Here is a 27,740-nt window from a genome sequence, read left to right as displayed (position 1 = left end):
GGCGGTTGCCTGGTAACGCGCTGGCAGTGGGCGCCGTAGAGATCTGTGTGGTGGGCGCTCCATTAAAACCGTTGGCGCTCCTGACCTTGGCGTCGTGAATGCGCAAAGCACACAGGCTGCGCGGAGCAGCAGATAAGAGAAGAAGATCCGCGTGTTTGATATCCGAAAACCGGGGGAATATTCCGCACAGCCTCCCCCCCCCCCCTTTTCTTTTATTTTTCCTTCTCCAGCTCCTTGATCTTGCGTCCTGACTGACGGGAACGGTATGATGGGATGGAGCGCGTTTCAGCTGGTGTAGAAGCAGGTGAGTTAACCTAATGATGCTGTTTTTTTTTTTCCTGCCTCTCTCTCTCTCTCTCTCTCTCTCTCTTACTCTCTCCGTCTTGATTGATAACTGACATCTGGGCTGACCATTGCTCATTATTATGGCTTGGTCCCCCTTTTTTTCCCCCCCTCGATATCTTCCTTCCATATCCGATATTATTTTTTCCCCCCTCCGTCCTAGACCTAGATTAAACAAGCTTCCCAGTCACACCGCCAGGCACCGCGCACACACTACAGCAGTTGTGTCGATGCTACCAGGGCTGTGGCTTGGTTTTCTCCGTGGGTTTGGTCCCTTTGCGTTAATTTATGAGCCAGTGATTATTATGCTGAGTGCTCCCTGCATGCTCTCCTGATCCATGCATCCATCCCCGGTCCTGTCTAGTCCGCTGGCAGATTCTGGTGAGGAGGGGGGGGGAATGACAAGATCCGAGAACACGTTTGTTCCCAGTCGCTCGGATTGCAAGGACATTGGGAGCCCCGTCCCGTTGTTTGAAAATACTCGGCTCCTTTCATTTCAAGCAACCTTCAGCACCACCAGCACCAGCACCTTTCCCCAAGGTATATCAGAACACTGCAATCAATGCGATGTTGTCCCAGAGGTTTTTATTAGCGCCGAATTGGTGCTGAATTGTGCGCCTGTCGATACCGCAAGGTGTAGAAATAGTATTGGTGGAGTGAAACATGATTATAGCAATCACTCTTAATAGGTTTGCAACCCCTGGGATCGAGTCAGCCAGGGTTTAGTCTGGTGTGTGGAGCAGAGGCGCATCCAGAAAGTTTAAAAAAAAAGAAAAAAAAAAAAAAAAAGTGGTGGTCATATGGGGGTGGGGTGCACCAAAGCCCAACATTTTCAATATAAGCTATGTGGTGTTGTGATTAAATGCAGGAAGTGAGGCTGGGAAGGCGTCCCGATACGATGCTATGTAATAGATGCATAATAAATTAATGAGATGATAAATAGGTAGGTAAATAAATAACCATATGTGAAAAGGGTGTTGGCAAATTGTTCCTGCCGTCTTTCACCTTGTACCCCTCCACCCCATGTTGGCGCCACTGCAGGGAGTCATTCCCCATACCAGCATGGGATAAGTAGAAACCGCCTAGTGGTTAGAGCACAGAGCTTCGGTCCCAGAGGTTCTGAGTTCAACTCCCACAAGCTGCCATTCTGGGTCCCTGAGCAAGACCCCCAATTGCTCCCCAGGCGCTGCACAGTGGCAGCCCACTGCTCCCCAAGGGGATGGGTTAAGATACAGAAGTGAATTTCTCCATTGTGAGATCAATAAAGTTAAATAATAATAATAATTATTATTATTATTATATTATAAACACCATCGTGCAGTGTGGTTGTGAAACATTAAGATTTCAGTGTTGTTGTTTTGTTTTTGTTTTTGTTTTTCTAGGGACATGAATTCTGGGCTCGCTGTCTGCCTGAGCTGACCAGTAACATGGCAGTTCATCCACTTAACAGTGCAATGGTTTACTTTTAAGACAGAGTCCGTCTGGTGCACACCATAAAGCTTTTTGTCCACAACTGTCCCACTATAAGCCAGAGGAGTGCCTCTTTCAGTGTGTGCTATGCCTACTGTGAATAATGTCAGAAAGCTTTATAGTAGATCTACCGAGAAAGCATAGCATTGGAATGTAACCAATGCACTGGGTGCAACTATGTCAACAATTGTCTTTGCCAAGATTTTAATCAATGTGACATATTGGAAATGATGTCAGATTAATACAGTCTGCACAGGTCTAGTTTAGTTCCAGTTATTTCAAAAGAAAAAAAAAACTGTAGCCCAGAGGCTCCTGGTAACTGGAGAAGCTGCAGAAACCCACAGGTCCTGTGGTAGAACCTGTTAAACGCACAACCAATAGGTTTACTTTCCACGTGGCCTTTATAGAAAATTTACAAGAGGAAAGCCATTGCAAAAAAAAGTCCATCTTCCAGTTTTCTTGGAAGCAATGCAGGAGAAACAGCAAATATACAGAAGATGGTGATGGAGGAGAGCTAAACACAAGATCCCGTGAGGTGAAACCATCATGGTCTGGGGAGGCTTTTCTTCAGCAGGAACAGGGAAGCTGGTCAGAGTTGATGGGAGGAGGGATGGAGCTAGAGAAAGGACAAACCTGGAAGACGACCCGCATAACACTTCAGACTGAGGCAGCGGATCCCCTTTCAGCAGGAGAACAATCATAAAACATACAAGCAGAGCTACTCGAATGGCGTAGATCAAAGTCTGGATCTATATCTAATTGAGAATCTGGGACAAAACTTAAAGATCGCTCTCCATCCAATCTGACCAAGCCTGAGATATTTTGCTCTGAAAACTAAGCAGAAAAACCCAACCTGTATAAACACAAAGCTGCCAGGTGCATGACTCCAAACCCTTGCTGCTGTAATTGCAGCAAAAGGAGGTTTTAAAGAGTATTGAGTCTGCAGTGTCTAATATCTAGGCGTGCCATACATTTAAGACTTTATTAGGCATTGAGAAAACCATTTGCATATTTTTTTCCTCTTTACGATTATGTGCTACTTTACTTTACAAAAATCACAATAACATATATTGATTTTTGCGGTGGTAAAATAAACTACATTAATTCCAACCAGTTTTTGAAATGTATTTACCCAACAAAATTCAAACTAACATGAATATAATTTTTCTCAAATGTATTCATTTAAATATCATTCAATCTCAGAGATAACAGGCAATATTTGTCAACTTATATATTTTTCAATAACCCAACTACCAACATTTGCACTAATTTGTCAACAGTTGATACACAACAGGAATACGGTATATATCTGAAATTTCTCCACCCAGAAAAAGAAACATAAATCTGATTTTGAAATCTATTGTACCGAAAAGGCTGCCTCAGACTCAAGAAGCCCATCCTGCTAGCATGGTTGGCTTTCGCATTAGCACAGTTGCTAATCTAGCTAAAACTGGACAAAAGCTTAAATTCTCGCTCCAAAACATAAGGTTTTAAAAACAAATATCTTAAGATACTGTTTAAATTTGAATAGGTTTATATTTATTTATAACACAACAAATTTTTAGCATTTAAATTTATACGCCTAAGGGTTTCCTACTGGAAACCGCACCTGACTATATGTATGTATATATATATATATATATATATATATATATATATATATATATATATATATATATATATATATATATATATATATATGAAATCAGTTGATTGGATTGACCAAACACACTTCCTGAGAAGCTTAAAGCGTGTGAGTGGTATCAAATTTCTATCTGAGTCCAAAAAAGTCTGATATCAGTCATTTTGCCAACGATATGAATTACTGTGTCGTTTCATGAATTAATCACTAAACAGTTCCTCAATGATACAGTCATGCCCACAGTGAATTCTGTGTAGTAATCCTAAGGCTTCATGTACAGAACTGTGCAATAAGACATTCCCGGATAAAATCGAGTCTCCAAATAGGCTTTAGCAGTAGTGTGAATGTAACACGTAACAGACCACAAACTTCTCAGCGGGCGGCGATAGCCCTTACAGCTTTTGGAGAGGAGCTGTTTTTTAGTTAGTCTATTAGGGTTTGATGTAATGTTTCTGAAGCTTTTACCTGATGGAAGTGGTCAAACAGTGCTTTTCCCCCGGTGGGTAGGCAGCGGTAATGCGTCTGGCCCTTTTCTGGACTTGGGCAGCATAAACCGTGTCCAGATCTTGTAGACGGCATCCCACAATCCCCTGCAACTGTCCTCACCACCCATGCCCATTCCATCATTGTTGTAAATGAGAACCATCACAGTGGTGTCGTCCGCAAACTTCACAACCATGATTTTTGGGGTGGATGGCAGAGCAGTGGTGGGTTAAGATGACGAAGAGATCAGGGCCGAGGACACAGCCCCACTGGCTGACTGAACCAACATCTTTAGGTAAAGTCTAAGCAAGATGATTTTGGTTAACCTCGCCTGCAAGATGAATTCCCGTGGTATTCGTGCGTTCACAAACACACAAGAATGCATCTTGTACCGCTCTGTCTTCAAGCGTTTGCGTCCCGAACCGCCAAAAACGGTTCGGGCCAATCACGTCGCAGTATCGGGGGTTTAAGGCGGGACATACAGGTGCCGACGAAATGAAGAGCGTTGGAGACGAACCAACACAGACACAGCAGCGCAGGAGGACACACGCGTAGCTGCTGCTATCACATGTGTTTTGTAAGAAACCACAGTTTCTTCCATGATAGTAGAACAGCAAGAAACGCCTCGACTAGCTTGGCTTTCTCACGATGCGTGCTGCTTACGTATTAACTCTCAACCTTTGGTAGGTGGGCACTAGGTGTTGCTTCGCCCAATCCGCTTGGAGAGTTCTGCTGAAATTCCTTCCTTTCTCTAAACAGACTCAAATGGAGCAGTCCCAGATTGATAATTTGCAGGACTAGAGTGCTACACATGGTCTATCAGGTTAGTTTTTGGTATGATTTGTTACCAAAACATAGTAGTCAATCTTGTTAGAATTCAACTAAAATTAAGCATTCAATTCACAACCTAATACACTTGATGCCAATTGAAATGATTCAAATTATTTGAATACTTAATACCCTTAAAATTTCTTTTTTTTTCTGTGTATGCCTCCAAACGAATCCACACTGGCTTTGCTGCCGGTTAAATTAGATGTTTGATTCGACGTCAGATTGAAGCAAGATGCATGCTGACTGATACTCTGTGCCATGTCTGTGTAATTTAAAGGGCGATGACATTCATATTAGGAATTGATTGAAATTTTTTCAGCACCCCCAGTTGTTTTTAATCTTTCCTGTCACCGCTTCGTTGTGAATTGCAGGCAAACTTACCAACACAATACCTTGTCCTAAAAGCTATTCTCTCCCCGACCACTGAAAATGAATCCCTTTCGATGCATTCTCCATCCATGTCACCTTCAAACCAGAAGACGCGGCCCCGTCCTCCCTGGAGGAAAACCAGGTTCTCGGCCGTTTCCCTGTTAACGTCCTGGAAGCTTCACATCATTGTCATGTAAGCGAGTAGGTGATAGAGGAAAGCCTTGTCCTGTTCCCTTTTGTGCGTTGGCCGCGGGGAACATTCGTGACTGTTAATTAATACAGACAAAGCCGGGCCGGGAGCAGACGAGTCCAACTCCTCTCACATGAACCTCTGCGATAGCGCGAGAGGGAAAGTGATCTGATTTGTCTCATCGCTCACAAATTGGCAGGCAGTAATGATGTTGTTGCTAGTTGATGCGCAGCACCTGTGAAAGATAGACAGCGCCACGTTTTTTTTTTGTTTTTTTTTTTACACGAGTGTGTCTGTTTACACTCCCCACAGTGCATACAAAATAGTGCAGAGGCAGAGGAAAGCTGGACGCATCAGGAATATGGTTAATCACTTTAACGAGTTAGTCAGGGGAAATTGTCCCCCCTTGTTGATAGGTTCATCAGATTAAAAATGGAGCTTGTAGCAGCGGCCTTCTGATGAGACTCATCAATAAATCCGATTAGGTTAACAAGCTTGTTTTTGCATTGTTCATTGACAGGCCAGTGTAAGACAGGGTGCATATTTTTTATGACAAACTAGCTAACTGGAAGACAGACAGCCCAGCTGTTCCTTTCAAATTTGATGTAACGTCCAGCTTGTTAACAGTTTGCATTAAGCTGACGCGATCAGGGGAGGGGTTGGGCTTTTGGGGAGGGGGGGGGGGGGGTTCCCCTATTCATTTTCACAGCGGAAGCAATAAATCAGTTGTTAATTCAGATAACTCAAAGACCCTCCACAGCCAACAGCAATCATTCCTACTGCTGCTAATATCAAATTGATTAATACTGTTCACATAACATTCATTTATTTTTTAATATGATTTCGATACAGATATCAAGGATAAATTATGGAATGAAACCATATCTAGAATAAACAGCGTGTAAATCTAGTAGTAATAGTCAACCCCTTATCGGACGTGATATTATCACGTCTTTGCCACTCTTTATACAGTTACACCGACGGTATAATAAACTGTTATTAGCTGGTTAATTATTGAGCTAATTGTTGATCTGTTCAGATAAGGTCTGGTATTGGGTGCTTTACAGACTCGCTGGTTTTTGCGCTGGAAATTAAAGCTATAATACATCATTAGAGATTAGAGATACTGTTAGTTTATATAATATAATATAATATAATATAATATAATATAATATAATATAATATAATATAATATAATATAGTCCTGACTGTGTGGTGGGTCGTCATCCAGCCTTGTTTACCACAGTTTGAGTTGTTTTATACTTTGATTACTGCTTGCGACTTTAGAAATGGGCAAGTTCGTACTAGTAGCTTTTTTCTTGTAGCTATGTACCGACATTGGGAAATCAATATCTGCTAACATAAATGACATGTTCTCTTGTGTTTCCCATTTTGAAGAGGGGCCAAGAGCAATTGTCCTTTCTGCCTTGTCAAATGTATGCACCAAAGAAAACTGGACGTCATGGAGTATTAATAAAAATAATTTCAACACTCTAATCACATTATACAGGTAAAGACTAAATAAAAAAGGCACGCTATATTCATTTTGTAGGAACTGCATGAAATCTTTTTCTAAACATTGGATTTTACTTATCCACTGAATACATTTACTCACATTAAAAGTTGGATTTTACAGATGAAATGCAGAATTAGTGTGATGTAGTCCTGTGCATGATTTTAAGAATGTTAAAATATGTTTGTTTGAAACCGGAAAATGGGAAGATTAGGTTTAAAGATAAACAAAGTATTTCTTTCTAACAATCAGTTGGACTGATCACGGCGAAAGTAAAACCGAAATCTATTTCTGGACAGAGCCACAGTAAAGAAGCCTTTAGCTCGGATCGTCTGTCTGCATCCTGGAAGGTTTCCTTCGAATCTTTCAGCGAGCCTAAATTTACTCTGGTGCATGTGGAAGATTCGGTGTCTGTGTGGTCCCATCAGACGTGTTTATTCTGGGAATGTGCAACACTTCCATTATGCATCTCTATGTCAGTGTCTAACAGTGCTGCTTAGATGTACTGAAAGATACAAATGATCTATTCATCATGCAGCGGTTTTGAAAATTAAACAGTGAAACATAACCAGGTCAGGGGCTTCTTTTTTTTTTATTATTCCTGGAGAGTGTGCCTTTTTAATCTCGCCTATAAATTAAAGAATTTTCTTTCATTTGCCGTTCGGCTTGTTCCTTTTACCAAAAAAAAAAAAAAAAATCAAAAGGAGCTTTAAGGCCTTTTATCTTGAGATGTGCTTTTCAGATTTCGGTCTTGCTGATAAGAAGATTAGTATTCTCTAGTACATACAGGCGTGAATCTTTCCAATTAAAAGCATCTGTTTAGAGCTTTGGGTACCGGGAAATATTAGATTCTTTAACTCAAACAATCATCAATTATCTCCCCTTTTCCCTCATCTTGAAAATGCAAAGAGCGAATTCTATGCAATATGTGATTAAAACATGCAATTATTTGCAAATTTGCTAAGCTGTGTGTTAAAAATAATAATAATTTTTTAAAAAAAGCAAGCTGAAAGCTGAAGCTGAAAATGTAAGCCTTCAAAAATAGGTGCTCCTTCCAAATTGGATCCCCATAGGTGGCTTTGAATCAGTTCTGAGTAGGCTTTGTTTATCACTGCGTGCCGTCACCTCTTCCTTTAAAAGACTCGGTAAGCTTTTGAGAAAAGCTGATGCTAATTGCTGTAGTTTGGAAAGTAAAACAAACTGCTTGTTAGGCAGTTCTGGCCGCTGAGAATGCAAAATGCAACAGATTTTTGGAACGATTTTTAAAAACAAACGTTAGGCACACAATATTTGCAATATTTTGATTTTTTTTTTTATATAATCCACAGGTAATAACATTTTTGCATACAGTGAAACATACGATACGTTCTAAACATGCTCCATCATCCTCTCCAAATCCTGATTGGGTTCAAACCTGCAAAGTCGCTGCGGCACAAGCCAAATCCTCCGGATAGTCTAAAGCTCAGAAGGAAAGTTCTTCCCCCAATTGTTGTTTTTAAAAAAATCTTGGAAGTTCTCTATTGTGTTGATACCCCAGCTTCTTCCAAAAGAATGTCCTAAATTTATCCTCAAAGGCTGAAAATCAATATGACACCAGTCATGATGGGTAATCCGTGCAAACCTTTAACCGGCACTGCACGTGCATCCTGTGATCAGACACTGTCCTTCCAACAGAAAGAAAAACCTTCCCCGGGGAAAGTGTCACATTTTGGTGGCCGGACCCATGCATCACAGTGATGACCACTTTTAAGGTGTGCAGCCTCCTTGTCCCATGAGCAGCAGCGCACCTTATTCTATCAGCGGGTTATTGTTTTCTGTGCAGTGCATTGACGTCCCGTACTCCTCTCTTGCTAAGAGGGAACCAGACCATAATTTAAAGATTACGAAGTTTAACAGGATCATTCATCTACCTCAGTCAAGGTGCATCTCGGTCAAGGGTTTTCTTTTCATAACCAAGGCTTACTTTGCATCTGTAGAAATAGTAATAAAACATGTTCTAAGGATTTTATGTGTTGCATATAATAATAAAAAAAAAACTCTTCTTTCTTTTTTAGATTTCTATTTACATTTTCTTCCTTAACCGATAGCTTATTATTATTGCTAAAAGTTCAAACTTCATGCTCAGGTTTTTTTTTTTTTTTCACTTTCAGCATATATCAGTGCATTTCTTTACTTTAGACAGAGTCCAAAGTGGAGAAATGAAAGTCTGGCTTTCTCATTATTGCATATTCTGTGGCCTACTAACTGTCCTACTGCTCTCTTCTTTTTTTTTTGTCGCAGATCTGTACGCACTGCCATGAAAACAGGAAGCAGGGGCTCTCCATTCCTGGCTGAGGTGCATTTGGATTCGATAGGAGCGATCGCTTGGATTTAAAGAGGAACCGAGCGATGCCTGTGTGACCGGGGTCAGTGCAGAGGGCCTAAGCAGACGCTAGAGTGTGCATTTGTGTCGTGCAGCGGCACCGTCCTGCCCGTACCATGTGGCTGGCTACGCTCAGAGGCCATCTGTCGCCTGCACACCTGCTACATCAGCAAGGGACTGCGACCGCCGCCCGCTGCGCCCTCCTTTGGTGGATGTTGTGCTCCTGCTGGCCTCCGACCAAAGCGACGAGCCAGAAATTCTACCCGACCGTCACCACCCAGTTCGGGAAACTGCGGGGCCTCAGGGTGCCCGTGCCCAGCGAGGTCCTCAGACCCGTTGATCAGTATCTCGGGGTCCCCTACGCCGCCCCGCCCGTCGGCGAAAAGCGCTTCATGCCCCCCGAGCAGCCCTCCCCGTGGTCGGGCGTCAAGAACGCCACCCACTTCATGCCCGTGTGCCCGCAGAACATCCACAACACGGCGCCGGAGATCATGATGCCCATATGGTTCACCTATAACCTGGACACAGTAGCCACTTACATTCAAGATCAGAGCGAGGACTGTTTGTATCTAAACATCTACGCTCCGACGGAGGACGGTGAGTGGGTGGGGGGGTAAAAAACGGGCGGCTGTGAGTCTCCATGTCCGTCGCCCGCTGCTGCTGCTGCTGCTGCTGCTGCTGCTGCTGCAGAATTCATTGTTCTGTGATCAACCCAGTCTGCGGCCGCTGCTCATGTCACCGCTACCACCAAAGGCTGATTTACCATTCAAATGAACGCCGCCTGGTTTTTACACAAGCAGAAATGTTCGGCACGCCCGTCTGTACAGCATGACTTTACTAGTCTTCTCCTCTAAAAGACGAAAATGAAACAAAGCTGTTTTTCGGCTTTAAAAATAAAACAAGAAGTGTTCCTAAGGGATACGCATGCCGGTAGGTTTTAAAAAAAAAAAAGTTATGGCTTTAAAACTTAAAGCCAGAGTTTAAAAGACCCTTTTAATGAGATGTCGGCGTAAAAGTGCCAGAGCGGCAGCAGTTTTCTCTCCCTGTGTGTGGAGCGGCGAGAGAGCAACGGCAGTGGAGTTTTGTGGGCTGGAGCGGGAAAAAGACAGGGCGTTCAGTATAACGAATAGATAATGGATGCGTTTTTATGGGCGACGCCACGGTGATGCATTTGTCTCGCGTCAAAACGAACGGCAGATGCACCGGCTCTAGTGAGACGTGTCTCAACGAACGGATCTGCAACATTTCCGTTCATCCTGGCTGCTTGTTTCTGAATTATAGTTCAGAGGGTATAGCCGACCTGTTCCAGTCACACCGACATTCAACAATGCAACTTTAACCCATGAACATATCAAAGCAATTACCATTTAAAGCTCTTATTAAGTCACTATAAAGTCCATGAAAAAGGTGTCAATTAACACAGCAATAATCCCCCCCTCCCCCTCGTTTTTTTTTTTTTTGGGCTGCACACTGCATGTCAGACTACTACACATTTTCCTGTTTCAAAGAATGTCAGATTTGGCTGCTTGGTAAAATAATTGTGTAAAACAACACCCGTCTCTCTTATTAACATTAGGAGGCTGCAAACAGCAGGTCTGTTAAAAATTCCATCGCAGACTGACTACCAGAGCAGATAGCCTGACTAATTAATCAGCTATCATAATCTTGTGTTTGTCTTTCTCCGAAATAAGCACTTAAGAACTACTAATGAGTGGTGTTAATGTGATATTTTAGTCTAGTTATTGTAAAAACCAACATGCTAGTCCCCCCCCCCCCCCCCCCCCCCCCCGCCCTCTTTTTGACCAACAAGATCGACAAGACGATGCTATACATACTGTTTTAAGAGATTACATAAATATGATTAAACTAGTCTACTTTCAGAATCTCATCTTAGCCCTTCCCTTGTAAGGATAGCTTTAGAAATAAGTTTCCTTTATTCAAATTCTCTTCATATTAATGAGTCACTGTTTTGTTCAGACAGTGTGTCTGTCGGGGGCCAATTAAAGAGGCGCAGGAGTCAACTGTCTTCCGCATGTTGAATCCTCGCCTGTGTCTGAGCTGTGGAATGAGCCGGCGAGGGAACATTTTGTGTGTCTGCTGTGAATCTGTAGATTAGAAGAACAATGTAATTCGGCAGTAACGCTGCGTGATCTGGAAAAACCCAGCAATGACGAACAGTCTCCTCCTAATTTGCGTTACTTCAAGGTGCTAATTAAGCACGTTTTTTTTTCTGAGCGGGTTTTCGCCCTCTCCTCTCAGGTACTGCAAAAACGTTCAGCATTCAGTGTTGAACTGGGTTCTTCTGCTTGTGTATGTGCCACACCGCTCTTTGAGACAGTTTTTTTTTTTTTTTCCCTCCCCGTGGTAGCATAGCAACAGCCGATAAACAGCCTGTTTGAAAGGGAGCTGTCCAAAATGGTGCAGCCCATGCATTTCATAAAGCTCCTCGCCTGAGTGCTCCCTGTAGGCCTGGCCACCTGGCGCAAAAGCAGGTCAATTAAATTTCTCTTTTTTCAAATGCATTAGAAAAGCAACATGACCCCTTCCGATCTGCACGCTTTTATTAATTTGAAATGCACCGCGTGCATTTTGCGATTTCAACATTCATTCGCTGTTTTCTTTAAGGCTAATCTCCAGCACTTCTGAACGAAGCGTTTTTTTTTTTTTTCCTGAACCCTGAGCCGCTTAGATGCATCTTCTGAGACGATTGTTGTTGGTTTTTTTTTATTAGTAGGAACAAAACATTTTGTTTTTGTAATGTATTCTGCAGTGATTTACTTGAGCAATCGACATGGCAGTTGCAGACCAAAATAATATAAGACTCACCTTCAGCAGCTCTCATGTAATGGATCATTTCTGTGTCATTCCCGAAAAACCCACAGTGCTGCGAGAAAGCATCCCTCCCTTACGGATTTCTAATGTTTTTGCTTTTTTTTTTTTTTTCGGTCACACTTAAGTGTCTCAGAAGATTAACAAATGTTCTTATGAGACAACAATTAACTGGTAAGTTAATCAAAAAGCAGCTTTCAATTAATGATTTTATTTATTAAGCAAAACAAATAAATAAAAGAAAATAGAAAAGCAGCTACCCAAGCCAACTGGACTGAATGTAAAAAAGTTATTATCCACATTTTTGTCAGAAAGCTAAGCTCAGTTTCAAAAGCCAAATCCAGGTCTGACTACTGCGATACCTGTAGAATCCAGAAGTGGCTTCAACAGACCCTGCTGGACACCTGAAGGCAGCTGGGGGAAAAAAAGCAACATATGATGCCCCCGTCTAGAGAAATTCAAGGACAGAAAAATAAGATTCAAGGCTAAAGCGTAGCTTGTCTTCCTGTTACCTGAATCTTGTAATTAGCGTGTAATTAAGCTTTACATTTGTTTGAAGCTTAGCCATGTATCAAACCTGATGGCGCTCCAGGTGATGAACCCCTGACAAAACAAAGGTTGACCGGGCCGGACATGAGCTCAGACGGATCTGCGTCGAATCTCTGAAGGATCTCGGGTTTGGATAAAGCTGCCGGATGAGCCTAGACCTTCTAATGCTAACCACAGCGGGAGCCAATCATACGCAAACGAAGAAAAACCCAGGAGAGTGTTGAACAATGCCAGTGACGAAGGTATCATGCGTTTGGATCTCCAGCAGAATACCCTGAAGTAGATTGTCCCGCCATCGGTTCTTGACCTTCAGCTCAAGCGCACTTATGCAACAGGACAATGATCTGAAGCACTCCAGCAAGGGTAAAAAAAAAAAAAAAAAAAGGTTTTAAAACTGGCTAGTCAACAGGCTAAAAGTGCAAAGACCTACGTAAATGCAATTAAGATGCTGTGGCACGACCTTAAACAGGCTGTTAATTATCTGACCAATCCGATGAGGCTGAATGAAGCCAACTGTGTAAACGGCAACCCAATATTAAATTTAGAGGGGCCTCCCAACTGCTTATTAATAATTTACCCAGCTAAATGTAAATATTATAATTTGATTTAAAAGATTTAAGTGTGACAGAAAAATCAGAAACAGAAGAAATCTGTGAGGGTGGGGGGGGAATCATTTTTCATAGTTAAGAGCAAACAAACTTTTCCTTGTTTAAAGCTCTCCTTTGCCATCTTTTTAACTGTCTGATGTTTTTGATTTGGTTTTTTTACAACCAGATAGAGATTCTGGCTCTTTTCTCTTCGTTCCTCTCTGATTGGGGGCGGTATATTAAATAAGAGGCGCAGTCAAATCTACCGTGCTTTTTTTGAATTTTGTATTTTTTTTTTCCCTCCTCCTTTCTGAATCCCAGGAAGCCAGCACAAGAAAAGGGGGGCGGCTTTCTCACACGCTGAGATTCATATATCTGAAGGTATTTTTCTAAGAGCTCAAAGTCTTGATGCATGGATTCTTCTTGTTCAAATCCTTTTTTTTTTTTTTCCTTTTCCAAACAACTGTGTTGTTGTTTTTTTTTTTCTTTTTCTTTCTTTGAATGAAATAAAAAGCCTGATCTATAATGGCATAGGTTTTCTGTTAGTGCATCTCCTGTCCTGAATTAAGAATTGTTGCAGTCTTTTCAGTAAGTGCACCGTCTCTGTTGTTCCACGCATCGATTCACTGACTGAAATATCTGCTTATCTGTCCTAAAGAAACTCATTTGTCAGTATCGTGAACTAGATCTTTTTTTTTTTTCCCCTCCCTTTCTGGTTCACACAGCCAGAGAACAGACGTTTAATGTAACATTGTGCTTCTGAGTTCAACATGCAATACAAAAAAAAAAAAAAACGTGTTTCATTCTTGCATGCGTATGCTTAACATTGAAAGTATGTGTTCTTCGCGGCTCGGATCAAAGCCTCTTTCTCACTACGTCGAACACAGAGATTTTTAGATTTAGTGCATATGGCAAGTCTGCTTGGGCCGACACCCCCCATGTTCCATAAAGAACCGTTGATTAGATTCATAACTCTTGTCAAAGTGTATTTACCATGCATCTTTTGATTGTCATTACAGCTTTTATAGGGCGAGCCTACCACTCTGGCTTGCCTCCAAGTACATTTTCTAAACAGTCCTCTCTCATACCTCATATCGGGCAGCCGTGATATAAAGTTTCAGCAACAGTTCTCGATTAATCCTCCACTTCAGCGCTGTTGTACCTGCACTCATTTGCTTGGTATGTGTGCGTGTGTGTGTGTGTGTGTGTGTGTGTGTGTGCGTGTGTGTGTGTGTGTTGACGTTGCAGATATAAGGGACTCCGAAGCCCGACCTGTGATGGTTTACATCCACGGAGGCTCCTATATGGAGGGCACCGGGAACATGATGGATGGCAGCATTCTGGCCAGTTACGGGAACGTCGTAGTCGTCACGCTCAACTACAGGATTGGAATACTAGGTGATGACCCAGTGTGTGGTAACCCGTTTTATCCTCGCAACACCTCAGTGAGTACCGCGGTTTCCGAGCAGGACCGGCCCAAAGTTCAACAGGGCTCTGAGCAGGGCTTGATTTGGGAGCCCGTTTGCAGATGAGGCCATCGTTCAGTGCACACCACCGCACCGCCCAGTTTAAATGTTTGCACCTTCTGTATTTAAATTCCTTAAAGGGGACATGTTGTGCTTTTTAATGGCTCCCTTTTTCACGTGGAAAGCATTCAATTGTGGTCTATATATAAAGTGGAACTGCAACGCTCTGGTCTGAATTCCTCGTTATTGTTGCCCCACAGCCCGTAAACATAACATAAAACATAATATGACACAAACACAATAGAAAGATATCCACGTAGCACCTTGACAGACTGAATGAAACTTTTCTGCACAACATGTATGTATTTAGGGGCTAAAAGACTGGATTTTGCATGACATGTCCCCTTTTAGTAATTTATTGTTGGCTCTGGCTCACAAGATAACTACATGGCATGACAACAATATCAGCCAGATTATTTATTTTTTCAGGATTTTAATTTTTAGCATTCTTGTTTTTCACTTATTTATATTATTTGTTTAATGAACAGCACTTGGGATAAAGTGTAGAGTAGTTAAGTTTTGGTGATCTCAGATCTCCAGCACTTTTATGCAAACTGAGAAAAGTCAGAAAGGACGGGCAAAGTTGAATTGGTTCCGCTTGCACATATGCGTATGGATATTTGCACACAATTTTGCGTGTTGTGTCACACAGAGTCCACGGTTTCACGAAGTGTCCCCAGTCACCCTGTGTAGCATCTCTCCAGCAGTCGTTGGGTTAACCAGTTAACCTGACAGGCATGTTTATGGACAGCAAGGCAACAGTGCTACCACCCGCCCCACCGTGTACTGGTTCGAGAAGCTTTGGTCTTAGAGAATGACCTGCCACAGGGGTCATTAGTTTATAATCTTATCACTAATCCTTAAATGTATGCAAGCTCTGCGTTAGAGCTCTGTACAATTGATTTGGCTCACGCTATTTCTTTAGAGGAATCACGATGCTAATTCTCTTCAGCGCCCAGTTTGTTTCTCTTCCCGTGGATTTATCTGATCTGCACCAGATTATCAACCTCTGTTGTGTTCGAGAGTGAAAATGGTTTAGGTAATACATGCTGCTTAATCTGTTCACCATTCAGGGGTTTTAGATGGAGCTAGACCGGGGGAATACGCAAAGGGACCGGGAGTACCTCTGATTTTTTGCGTTATTTCATAGAGTTAATACATGCACGTTAAATAGAGCAAAGTGACTTTTCTGAGAGGATGTTTTAGGTTCGATGAGCAAAACCTCAGCTCATGATGAACAAGGGCAACGCTCATGGAGAACTATAGGGAGCTGACCACAGCAGTGAGACTCAGCAGGAGAGAGCAAAAGCATATTTACACCTGAGGGAAATCTGTCTCCGTCCAGTCGGATTCCCTGCAGGGCAACCGGCTTGGATCAAAGATGTGTCCTACTCTGTAGTGCATTGCCTTAATCTTGGCTTTGGCTCTGTTGCCTCTGTGTGTACGTCAGGGTTTCTCAGCACCGGTGACCAGGCGGCAAAGGGGAACTACGGCCTCCTGGATCAGATTCAGGCCCTGCGCTGGATAAGTAAAAACATTGGCTACTTCGGAGGAGACCCGCGCCGCATAACAGTCTTTGGATCTGGGATTGGAGCTTCGTGTGTCAGTCTGCTGACGCTGTCCCACCACTCAGAGGGTAAGAATGTGACATTCGGCACACTTACAGCTACACCGGCTTCATCAGTCGATATCTAGGTCATTCATTTCGATACAGAGCCGACCGCGTTATCCCACTTTTTATATATATATATATATATATATATATATTCGTATTCAAACCGAGTATTTTTAGTTTTTGAACTTTCTTCATGTTTTATGCATGGCTATGCATGCTCTGGCAGCGAGCTGAAGTGTTATGATGACAGGGTGGGGTAAATGGGGTATTTGTTAAGTAAGTGATTGCTTTTGTTCCTCTCCACACAAACTAATCAGTCTAAAAGCTCCGTCTCCCCCCCCTAAAATGTGAAGCTCTTACAGGAGCCTGTTGTTTTTATAAAGTTCTCAGCATGCCATCGGGTCCACCAGAGAGATTTTTACCAACAGAACTGATTTGCTTTTTCAGATACGCGGCGCTGGATCTGTTGACTATTGTGTGCATGTCAGCAAACTTAAATAGTTACTAAAACCAGCATTGATTTTGTTTTTGTTTTTTAAGAGTTGGTTTCGCTTTCCTTCAAAATGTTAGAACAAGGAGCGTGTTTTCAGGTAACAGACAGCGTTGAAACAAAAAAAAACAAGTCCCGCGTTACCTTGCAATGGTATTCACACGTTAGCCATTTGGTCAGATAATAACCACAAAGTTGGTTTTAATGCATTGGGCTTTCTCGTGATAAACCAAGACAAAGAAGCTCGTGAAACGGAAGCGGAAGGGAAATTAGAATTATAAATGGGTTTTAAAATATTGTAATAAAAATCTGAAAAGGGTGGCGTGGATTTTTATTTTTTTTCTGCCACTCAGTTTAAGATGTTGCAGAAACACTTTTAGCTGTAATTAGAGCTGCTATCTGCTGGGGTATGTCTCCATCAGATTTCCATATCTGGAGACTAAAATTTTTTGTCTGTTCTTCACAAAATACCACAAGCTTAGCCAGTTTGAACTGATGCTAACTTTTGTGTTAAGTCTGGACACGCACCGGATTGGATTTAGACATGTACTTTGACTGGGCCACTCAGACCTATGAGCATGCTTTGATCTAAACCATTCGTTTGCTGCTCTCGCTACATGTTTAAGGCTAGTTGCCCTGCTGGACAGAGACACTACGCCCCAGCCTCAGGTCTTAAGCTGCCTCTAAAATATTTTCTTCCATAATTCCAATGTATTTCATTAAATTATACATACTGTTTAATCTATTTATATGCAATATTATCTACACATAATGTCTGTGTGTGTTAATAACACACTGGATTGTCTGAAATACAATTACTATTCATTCATTCATTCACATTTATCTCCATCCATCATCCCAATAACTGTGACCAGATTCCCTGTGCCTGCTGAAGAAAAGCATCTCCACTGCATGATGCTGCCACCCCCATGGTCCACTGTTGGGTTAGTGTAATTAGGGTGATTTGCACATAGACCAAAAAGTTATGTTTCGGTCTCGCCTACTTCCCTATGTTTGGTCTCCTATGTGGCGAACTGTAAATGATCATTTTAAGTTGGCAGGCGTGTCTTGCAGCTGCGCCATACTCTTTCCCCGTGCGGATGATGGACTGAGTACTGCTCTGCAGTGTTGTAGTCAAGTCACTATGCCTCGAGTCCGAGTCCAGGTTCGAGTCTCCAGTGTTCAAGTCCGAGTCAAGTCCAAGTCATTAAAAAAAAATCAGAGTCGAGTCCGAGTCAAGTCCACTACTCATCCAAGTCAAGTCCGAGTCGAGTCACTATTGATCAAGTCGAGTCCAAGTTCCGCAGTGAAAATTAACGTTCGTTGTAGGAACATGCCGTGACGTGTGATGTATGACATGAAGCAGTAACATTCCATTGCACTAATAATTTAGATATTAAAATCATACACCAAATAATATTCTAATGACATATTAAAATTATAGCCTAATGATATAAAAAAAAAGTTGAGTCTTTTTCTCAATTTCCGAGTCAGAATGATCTGAATGTAGGAGTCCGAGTCCAAGTTCGAGTCATCAGTGCTCAAGTCAAGTCACGAGTCTCTAAATTTAGCTAATGACTCGGACTCGAGTTTGAGTCTCGGACTCGAGTACTACAACACTGCTGCTCTGTGATGGGATAATGTTTTATAACCTAAGCCTTGCGATGGCCTTTCACATAAAAGTCCCGGTGAATATGTTACACCGTGTAACCTGCAAACCTGCAGGCATGTCTCCTTAAAAACACTTTCCGTCGGTGACAATTCAACAAAAATACCCAAAGACAGTGCCGATGCAACCCACCCACACTGCGGTGATTGCAACCCCTTGAAAAGCGGGTAACATAAGGTCAATGCATTTGATAGATGTTCTCTCAAAGCTACCTGCAAGCCTCAGAGGCCTGTATTTCAATATGTGGGGTCGTCTTAGAATTGAACTCGCCTTATTGTCGCTTTGCCAATCACGCAGCTTGCTTATTGATGCAGGGAAGGAATCAGAAAGAAGGGCAGGATTTGTGTGTGTGTGCGTGTGTGTGTGTGTGTTTTCCATCACTGCCAGGGAGGTTGTGGCAGCTGTCCTTTGTGGGGATTTGTATTGGATGTGCTCACTCGCTACAGCATTTGCACAAAGACCTCCAGCTGTCTTTGAAGCAGACCAGCTCACTGCTGCCCTGAAATTGAGAGAGAGAGAAGGGGGGGGGGGGGATGATTATAAAGAACAGCAATAAATACAGAAAGTAGCCCTACTGCCGCTCTATTCTTCCACTGAACGTAAAACCTTAGCATAACATTCCGATGAATTGTCCGGTTAGGGCGGTGTACTTTTTCCATTCGAATTCCCCGGAGACGGAGGTGATAAATCGCATGTAAACAGTTCAAAAGAGCAGCTTGTTCTCTGTATCAACATTGAGGGATCAGGGTTACTGCATATTCAGCTCCCTGCACACACACACACACACACACACACACCCCTGTACAGTTGGCGTCAGCACTCTGTGTAAGCCCCGCAGCTTGTTAGAGACACCATATTAACGATTCTACAATTACAGTATGTTTGCAAAGAACCGTCGGAGTAAAAAAAAAAAAAAAAACCCTGACGCCCACTCGCTGACACAGTGCTGCAAATTGACCGGTAGTTTGACACGCGGCGATGGGATCTGCATAGAGGGGGAGAAGCAGGGGAAACACCGGACATTTTAATCGTTGTATTTTCATCTCTCTTTGCTCCTCCTGGCCAGTTATCAAAGCACGTCACAAGTTTCCATTTTTATTTTCATCTAACAAACTCTCAGAGGTCCCTCGACATTTCTACGGTGGATTCTTTTGAATTTTTCTTTTACTTCGCTGACGTAAACGATGTAAAGTCTGGCCAGACTGCGTGTTTTGGGGTAACTTTGACTTCAATAGTTTGAATAGCTTTTTAATTTCTTCAGGTTTTTAAACATGCGTATTAAATCAAACAGAATAATTTGATTTCCTTCTGCATTAGTTGTGCCATGACTCGCGTTCAGAATGCGTTTATATATATAAAAACAAAAGAATTCCATAGTGGAAATTCACTTTCGTCTATATTGTTCTTCACAAAGTCAAGATATAATTTTTTTTTCATGTACTATAAATCTGCTAAATTGCATATGGGTTGGAAGAAGTGCGATCATAAAAACAGCAACAAAATAGTGAGCAATTTGCGTACTTCTGGGCAAAAAAAATTGCAATTGAACAGAATCAGTTTCGCTGTCAACCACCATATGTGTAAATGCAATTTGTGTATATGGAATGCAAAAAAACAAAACCAAAAAAAAAAAAAAAAACCGGTTGGTGTAATATGAATCATGGTTTTGCTTAGGGCTCTTCAAAATGAAGCATTCATTAGGTTAAACACAAGCTGTCATCCTGTGCTGTTATTATTATTGTTATTTTTTTTAATTATTTTTTTAATTTTCTCTTCCAAGGTCTGTTCCACAGAGCCATCATCCAAAGCGGTTCGGCGCTGTCCAGCTGGGCCGTCAACTACCACCCAGTCAAATACACCCGCATGCTTGCCGAGAGGGTTGGCTGCAACGTGTTGGACACCGTGGACATGGTGTCCTGCCTGCAGAAGAAGAGCGCCAAGGAGCTCGTGGAGCAGGACATCCAGGCCGACCGCTACCGCGTGGCCTTCGGCCCCGTCATCGACGGCGACGTGATCCCGGATGACCCGGAGATCCTGATGGAGCAGGGGGAGTTCCTCAACTACGACATCATGCTGGGCGTGAATCAGGGCGAGGGGCTGCGCTTCGTTGAGAACGTGATGGACCTGGAGGACGGCGTCTCCGGCAGCGACTTTGACTTCGCCGTGTCCGATTTCGTGGACAGCCTGTACGGCTACCCGGAGGGCAAGGACACCCTGAGGGAGACGATTAAATTCATGTACACGGACTGGGCCGACAAGGACAACCCGGAGACCCGGAGGAAGACCCTGGTCGCCCTCTTCACGGACCACCAGTGGGTGGAGCCGTCGGTGGTGACGGCCGACCTGCACGCCCGCTACGGCTCGCCCACGTACTTCTACGCCTTCTATCACCACTGCCAGAGCCTGATGAAGCCCGTGTGGTCAGACTCGGCGCATGGGGACGAGGTGCCCTACGTGTTTGGCATCCCGATGGTGGGCCCCACGGATCTGTTCCCCTGCAACTTCTCCAGGAATGACATCATGCTCAGCGCCGTGGTTATGACGTACTGGACCAACTTTGCGAAGAGCGGGTGAGTGACATCAGCAGCTACCACGAATGTGATTTTTTTATTGTTTTTTTTTGTCCTTCTAATTCTTATTCACTATCTAATTTAACATTCCTGTCTCGACTGAGAAGCAACCCCAGCGCTGGTTTCGCTCTGAAGTAGAGTCCGCTAATTAAGTGAAGCCTGAATTCCCTCTCAGATCTCTCTCACCCTCATCTCAACTTTTTCCTTTGTCATTAAACTGAAACTCTCTCATGAATCCCCCCCCCCCCCACACACACACACACACACGCACACTTTGTATTGAATTCCTTAGAGTCTAAAAACTGAAATGTGGGTCTGCTTCCTGAGCTGCAACTCATGTTAAGGGTCCCACGTGTCAAAAATTATTTAATTTTATTCAATTTTCCGTTCTTTTTTTTTTTGTCATCTTTTATCCTGAACGCAACAACTGCTGAGATCTACTTAGATGTTCAGCAGTAGCATGTTTTTTGCTTCCTATTAATCTCTCCTGATGCAACTGTAGTGCTTGTCAAAGATACGGGAGTGCGTCGTCGTCTAGTGGATGGAAAACAAGGTTCTCAAATAGTGTGGCCGCATTTATCTGGATTGATCCCCCCTTAACGTTGATACCCCTAAATCAAGTCAAGTTACACTTCTTGCCTTGAGAAGTCCCTCTGATTAACCAGTTGGGTCTACCGGCGTCTAATTTAATCTCAGTGTAATGCAGCTTTTCAGTGAAGGCCTCAGAGGCTTGTATAGGGGAACATTAGTGAACAAGCAGCATCACGAAGAGCGGGGAACACAGCAGACAGGCCCGGGAGAAAGACTGAAGCATGGCTGGGTTATTATGAGAGAGGAATAGAAAAAGGGTGGCTCAACAGCAACACGGCACACGAAATAACAGGGGAGCAGCAAAGAGGTCCATTGTGACTGTGGAGGAGCTGCAGAGATCCTCTGCTCAGGTGGGAGGTCCACTGTCGGTCATGCCCTTCATAAACCTGATGTGTAGATGAGCGACAAGAGGAATGTCATTTTTGAAAGAAAGCCGTAAGAAGTTCCTGTTTGCGCTCGGCCACTCGTTATGTAGGACAGCGTTTTTCAACCTTTTTTGAGCCAAGGTACATTTTTTTCATTGAAAAAAAAATCACGAGGCACGCCACCGACCAAAAGTGTTAAACAAATGATACTCTGTAGCCGCCTATATTGACAATATAGTCATTCTTATCACAGTGTCTTGAATAGGAATCAATCAAACATAAAAGTGTATTTTTATCATCTTTTATATTTCTTATTTCAAATAAAAAGTGTTCAGAAAATCTTTTTAGACCAATTAGGTGAAATCGAATAATTTTTCCACGGCACACCTGACGGTCACTGACGGTACAGTGGTTGATTTAACACTGACGTAGGAGACGAAGCAAAGATGGAGGAGGTGCTCTGGTCAGGAGAAACCAAGGAGGAGGTCCTTGGTGGAGGTGAGTTGTGAATGAGCACAGCTCTAAACACTGGTGTGTGTTAGTGTATAATTTAAAACACCCAGTACAATACACTGAAGATGAGTCTACATGGTTTAAGTTTTTAAAGTCGCTGAATGCTAAAATCTTTGCCTAAAACTGAGTCCTAGCAGATTAACCAAAACGTGACATAGACTGCAAAAATTATAAGTTGAACCAATGACATTTTCCAGTGGCAAAAAAAAAAAACAATATAAGGGGGAAAAGTAATATGTCACCAGAATGTTGTTTTTTTTTTGCTAATTTGTCTCATTCTGGTGTGTTTGTATCATTCCCTGCTGGCTGAAACCTTATTTATCCAGAGGATATTCTCTGCCACGTTGTTTTTGATGGAGAGCCCTGTCTAAACATGCAAATCCAACATCTCCCCTCGGGGCCTCAGCTGTGCGATCTGATAGGTTTTGGAGCCACAACGTAATTTCACCTTCAATCGAAAGTCACTGACCTGTTCAGTGAGACCGCTCATGCCGTACAGATAAAGACTTGCAATCACAGCGCAGAACAGCTAAATCTGGACAAACGTCTGTGTTTATAGGTAAAGGTGATCAGATTGAGGAAGAATGTCTTGATTGGCCGTCAATCTTGCATCTAATGGGACCTATGAACCCAACCTAAGGATGGCCTGTTAATTGTTTTATGCAGACTAAAATCTAGATTCAATTTTTCTTAGTTGTCTGAATGCCCTTTAGGCACTTTCAGATAGAAAGAATATCTGCATTTTTCTCTTTTGGATCTTTCATTTCTCGTATTACTATTGATTTAACTAAAAAAACAGCATTTCTATCATTTTCCTTTTCAGATTTTTAGATATCAAATCGGATATCAAATCGAAAATTACCTTTGAAATAGTTTTATATGGGTCACTAAATGATGCTTAGCATTCAAGACAAAGCTCTGCTCTGATGCTGACTGTTAAAAAGAAAAAGCTAGAGTTCAACTGTGTGAAGCTCTACAGACCCTTTTTTTTTTTCTCGAAAGCAAAGCCTTACTGGGTTTTTTTTTTTTTCCCCTGAGCCGAGAGACACTTAAGTGAGTTTCGCGTTAGTGGTGGACTCCTCTGCTGCTTTGCTGGAAGTACTCTACAGCTGCAATAAATCTTTGTGTAGGTTGACCCCGGCAGAAGGTGAAAGCACAGCACGGGTCGCTGTGGGCCGCTAATGCTGCTGTGCACGAAGAAAGCTGTGGCCTAGGAGGAGAGATGGGAATATTACATTGTGTGCGCCTATTTACCTCTTTTATTTGTACAAATCAGTCTTCCCTTTTGATAGGTTTATAGAAAAGCCTCCCTAATTGAATGAACATGACTCCATTGCTTGCCTTACAAAGGTATCCATGCTCTACGAATTTTACACATTTTTCACATTACAACCAAAAACTTAAATGCACTGATTGGGATTTTATTTTGGGATTCGGTGATAGAGTAACAAAGTAGTGCAAAATTGTTTAGTGGCAGAAAGAAGATACTTGGTTTTCCAAAACATATATTTCACAAATAAAAATCAGAATAGTGCGTTGTGCATTTGGATTCAGCCCCTTTTGCTCCGACGCCTCGAAATAGCATCCAGTGCATCCAATGGCCTTCAGAAGTCATGTAGAGAATGGAGTCTGTGTGTGTGTGTAATTTAATGTCTGTACAAATATGACTGGTCTAAAAGGCCCCCGGAGGTTTGATAGAAAGCATTAGTGAACCGACAGCGTTATGAAGACCGAGGAGCACAGCGGACAGGTCAGGAGTAAAGTTTAAAGCTGGGTTAGATTATATAACCACATCCCAGGCTTTGAGCATTTCATGGAGCGCTCTTCTATACATCATCTGGGAAACAACAAATGTGGCACAACACAAAAACCTACAAAACACGGCCTCTAGAGATGCCAGAAAACTAACGCTGCGTATCGCCATGAATCTGCAACCGTCATCTTGAAACATGGTGGTGGCAGCATAATGCTGTGGAGATGATTTTCTTCTGCAGGGACAGTGAAGCCGAGAAAGAGGGTTCACCTTTCAGCAGGACGGCGGCTCTGAACACGCTGCCAGAGCTGCGCGTTTATTTAAGTGTTGTAAGAGTGACCCAGCTAAGATCCAGAACTGAATCCAATCAATAATCTGTTTAAAGGCTTGTAAAAGTACATTTACAGACACTTTCCATCCTGTCTGACTGAGCTTGAGCCTGTTTGCACAGAGCAACAGGCGAACGTTTCGGTCTAAGAGTTTGCAAAGCTGGCAAAGAAATACCCGTAAAGACCTGCAGCATTAATCGCTTCGAAATGTGATTCTACAGGATTGACTCAGGGGACTGAAAACAAGCACACCTCCACCCTTTTCATATGTTTATTTCTAAATATATATTTTTCTGTATACCTTTCCTTCCACTTCACAATTCTGCTCTACTTTGTGTTGGCCTGTGGCATAAATACCCAGTAAAATACATTGAGTTTGTTGTCAACATGTGGAAAAGTTCAAGAGGCATAACCACTTTTTATAAGGCACCATATGTCTGAAATACTAACATTTTTCTAATGCAGATATAATTATTATCAATGAACACGTTTTTGGAATGGTCCATAATGTGTTGATTAAAAAAATATTCAAATTTTAAATGTTTGAGTAATGTTAGGATCCTACATTAATATGCAGGCCTTTACTTTGAGCTTTGCTAGACGACAAAGCAAGAATTTGCTAACCTGAACTTATTCAGTGTTCTCTGCTGACCTTATCTGTACATAAATGCTCTAAATGCAAATACTATATATGCTGTATTTATACAGGGTGCTTGCGCAAGTCTTGAAAGTCTTAATAAGTATGGAATTTTGAAACACTGTTTTCCAGACCTTGAAAAGTCTTGAATTTTGTGTGAAAGTCTTAATAAAGTATGGGAAAAAAATGTATGGTAGAATTTTACAGTATGCTCAAAGGCATTGTGAAATGAGAAATAGGAAGGTAGGCTATAAAACTATAATTTTACTAACTGGTCACATACTGTATTAGCCTAATGGAATCAAACACTTGTTTGATGTGAAATTCATGTACTTGTGATTTTCATGTTTTGAAACGTTTTCATCAGTAAAAGCATAATTTACTGTGAATAATGCATTTGTTCATTGAATACTAGCCTATAAAAATTAACATTTCTAATAAACAGTTTGTACAATCTCAACCAACGAAGTAGGCAGTAGGCACACAAGCATACAAGTACATAAAGTTAAGGTCTTGGAAAAAAAAAATATCAGTTTTAAAAAAGTCTGGAAAAAGTCTGGAATTTTAATTTGGAAAAAGAGCAAGCACCCTGTTATAGCATTTGTGCATTTCTGCTTAGATGCTAAATTGTATTTCATTGCCGTGTATATTTATCCATGTGTAATGACAGTAAAAGTCTAGTCTATTCTAAACTAATGCATTCATGAACCTACCGTTTATGTTGCTTGCTAAGGTTTTCTGTGTTATATTCACAGGGATCCGAACAAGCCGGTGCCCCAGGACACTAAGTTCATCCACACCAAGGCCAACCGCTTCGAGGAGGTGGCCTGGTCTAAGTACGACCCCTATGACCAGCTGTATCTGCACATCGGCCTGAAGCCCCGGATCCGCGACCACTACCGAGCCACCAAAGTGGCTTTCTGGAAACACCTGGTCCCCCATCTCTACAACATCCACGACATTTTCCACTACTCATCAACCACCACCAAAGTCACCCCTCTGGACCCCACCCAGTCCAACGGCAAGAGGTCCGGCGGCACCGGCCGGCCTCCCGTGTCCACGGCCCACGGCGACGGCGACGGCGGCAGAGAGATGGGTCCTCTGATCATGCCGAACCCCAGGGATTACTCCACAGAACTCAGCGTCACCATCGCCGTGGGGGCGTCGCTGCTCTTCCTCAACGTCCTGGCCTTCGCCGCCCTGTACTACCGCAAGGACAAGCGCAGTCGCCAGGAGACGTCCCAGCAGCCCAGCCCGCAGCGCGAGAGCAAAGGCAACAACGTGAGCCACACCAACACGGTGGACGAGACGCTGTCGTCGCAGCAGAGGAGCCCGTGCGACGCCCTGCACAACCCTCTCCACGCCTCTCCCAGCTACTCTCTGAGCCAGCGCCGCTCGCCCGACGACATCCCCCTGATGACCCCCAACAACATCACCATGATCCCCAACTCCCTCATGGGCCTCTCCAACATGAGCCCGTACAGCACCTTCCCCGCCGGCTACAGCTCCACGGGCCTGCCCAGCACCCACTCCACCACTCGGGTATAGCCTGGCAGGGAGGGCGCAGGCGGTGGCGGCGAGAAAAAAAACACGACACGGGGAACATTTAAAAAGCTGTATTTAGAATGTGTACGTAAATTAGGATCGAATATGTTTGTCTTTTCCAAAAGGTGTGCGACCACCAACATCCTGCCTTTGTGCGCTCTCATAGTAGGAAGTCTTACCTGCAGAGTCATTTTCTAATAATCATTTGCCCGGAGGCAGTTCAAAAGAAAGAGAAGTGCGTTTCATTTCCCACTTTCTGGAACTTTACCTAGCAGGAACTTAGTATAATGTTTATACAGTTGGATTTGTATGGGAAGCTTTTTCTTACTCTGTGGTCTCTGTTTTGCTCTCGTGGAACAAAGGGACGCTCACGACTCACGGCGCAGCTGGAGAGGAGTCCTTGGGAAAGCAGAGAAGCATTACTACTGTTGCTATTATCCAGCTATTTTATACGCATTTCTCATATCATATTGCTTATTATGAAAAAGGTATTTTTATTGTAACTCCTTTCCAAATGCCTTGTACATCGCTTGAGCACTGAGTTATTGTGGATCCATAGCTGGGAAAGGTCCGACTTGGCCAAAATGTTCCGGTCCAGTGGTGCAAGTACGGAGACCCGCGCATCGCGTGCGTGTGTGTGTGTGTGTGTGTGAGTGGGTCGGTGTGGGTGTGTCGGTGAGCGGGTGTGCTCAAATCTGTGCTACGGAAATGTAAATTAGGCATCATTTAAAATTAACCTCTCAGTTTTGCATATGTGGTGTTGTGTATTTTCTTGTAGTCCACTTGGGTATCCCTTGCTATATTTTGGCTCTATGTGATTTTCATTTCCTTCTCAGTGAGGTTCACTGAGGGGATATAACTTCTGCTTCACTATAAACAAAATATTGCTTAACATGTGTTTTGCTATTCTAACTAACTCATGATTTTGGCTTGGCTTGTTTGTACAGAATAAACTTAGACTGATATTTGA

The 27,740-nt window shown here is 42.8% G+C and overlaps 1 protein-coding gene across 2 annotated transcripts; it reads left to right on the top strand.

The window, feature by feature from the left end:
• Positions 1-27,740, top strand: nlgn3b (neuroligin 3b). Of its 2 annotated transcripts, XM_012867182.3 has the most exons (7): positions 1-304; positions 9,121-9,799; positions 13,489-13,548; positions 14,416-14,565; positions 16,144-16,329; positions 20,248-21,037; positions 25,981-27,740. In XM_012867182.3, exons 2-7 carry the CDS (start codon positions 9,319-9,321, stop codon positions 26,771-26,773), a joined length of 2,460 nt encoding a protein of 819 aa, XP_012722636.2. In that variant the 5' UTR covers positions 1-304; positions 9,121-9,318; the 3' UTR covers positions 26,774-27,740. The 2 variants fall into 2 exon arrangements, with proteins under 2 accessions (XP_012722636.2, XP_012722638.2); XM_012867184.3 differs by lacking the exon at positions 13,489-13,548.

This window comes from Fundulus heteroclitus, chromosome 11 (genome assembly GCF_011125445.2).
Source record: "Fundulus heteroclitus isolate FHET01 chromosome 11, MU-UCD_Fhet_4.1, whole genome shotgun sequence".
NCBI classification, from domain to species: Eukaryota; Metazoa; Chordata; class Actinopteri; order Cyprinodontiformes; family Fundulidae; genus Fundulus; species Fundulus heteroclitus.
This window is presented reverse-complemented; position numbering and strand designations above follow the sequence as displayed.

What these genes read in the sequence shown, in the direction of transcription:
- nlgn3b (XM_012867182.3), top strand. Translation starts at nt 9,319, where the DNA reads ATGTGGCTGGCTACGCTCAGAGGCCATCTGTCGCCTGCACACCTGCTA. An exon ending in CTACGCTCCGACGGAGGACG is followed by an intron (nt 9,800 to 13,488) that starts GTGAGTGGGTGG and finishes TCTGAATCCCAG; the next exon opens with GAAGCCAGCACAAGAAAAGG. An exon ending in ACCAACTTTGCGAAGAGCGG is followed by an intron (nt 21,038 to 25,980) that starts GTGAGTGACATC and finishes TTATATTCACAG; the next exon opens with GGATCCGAACAAGCCGGTGC.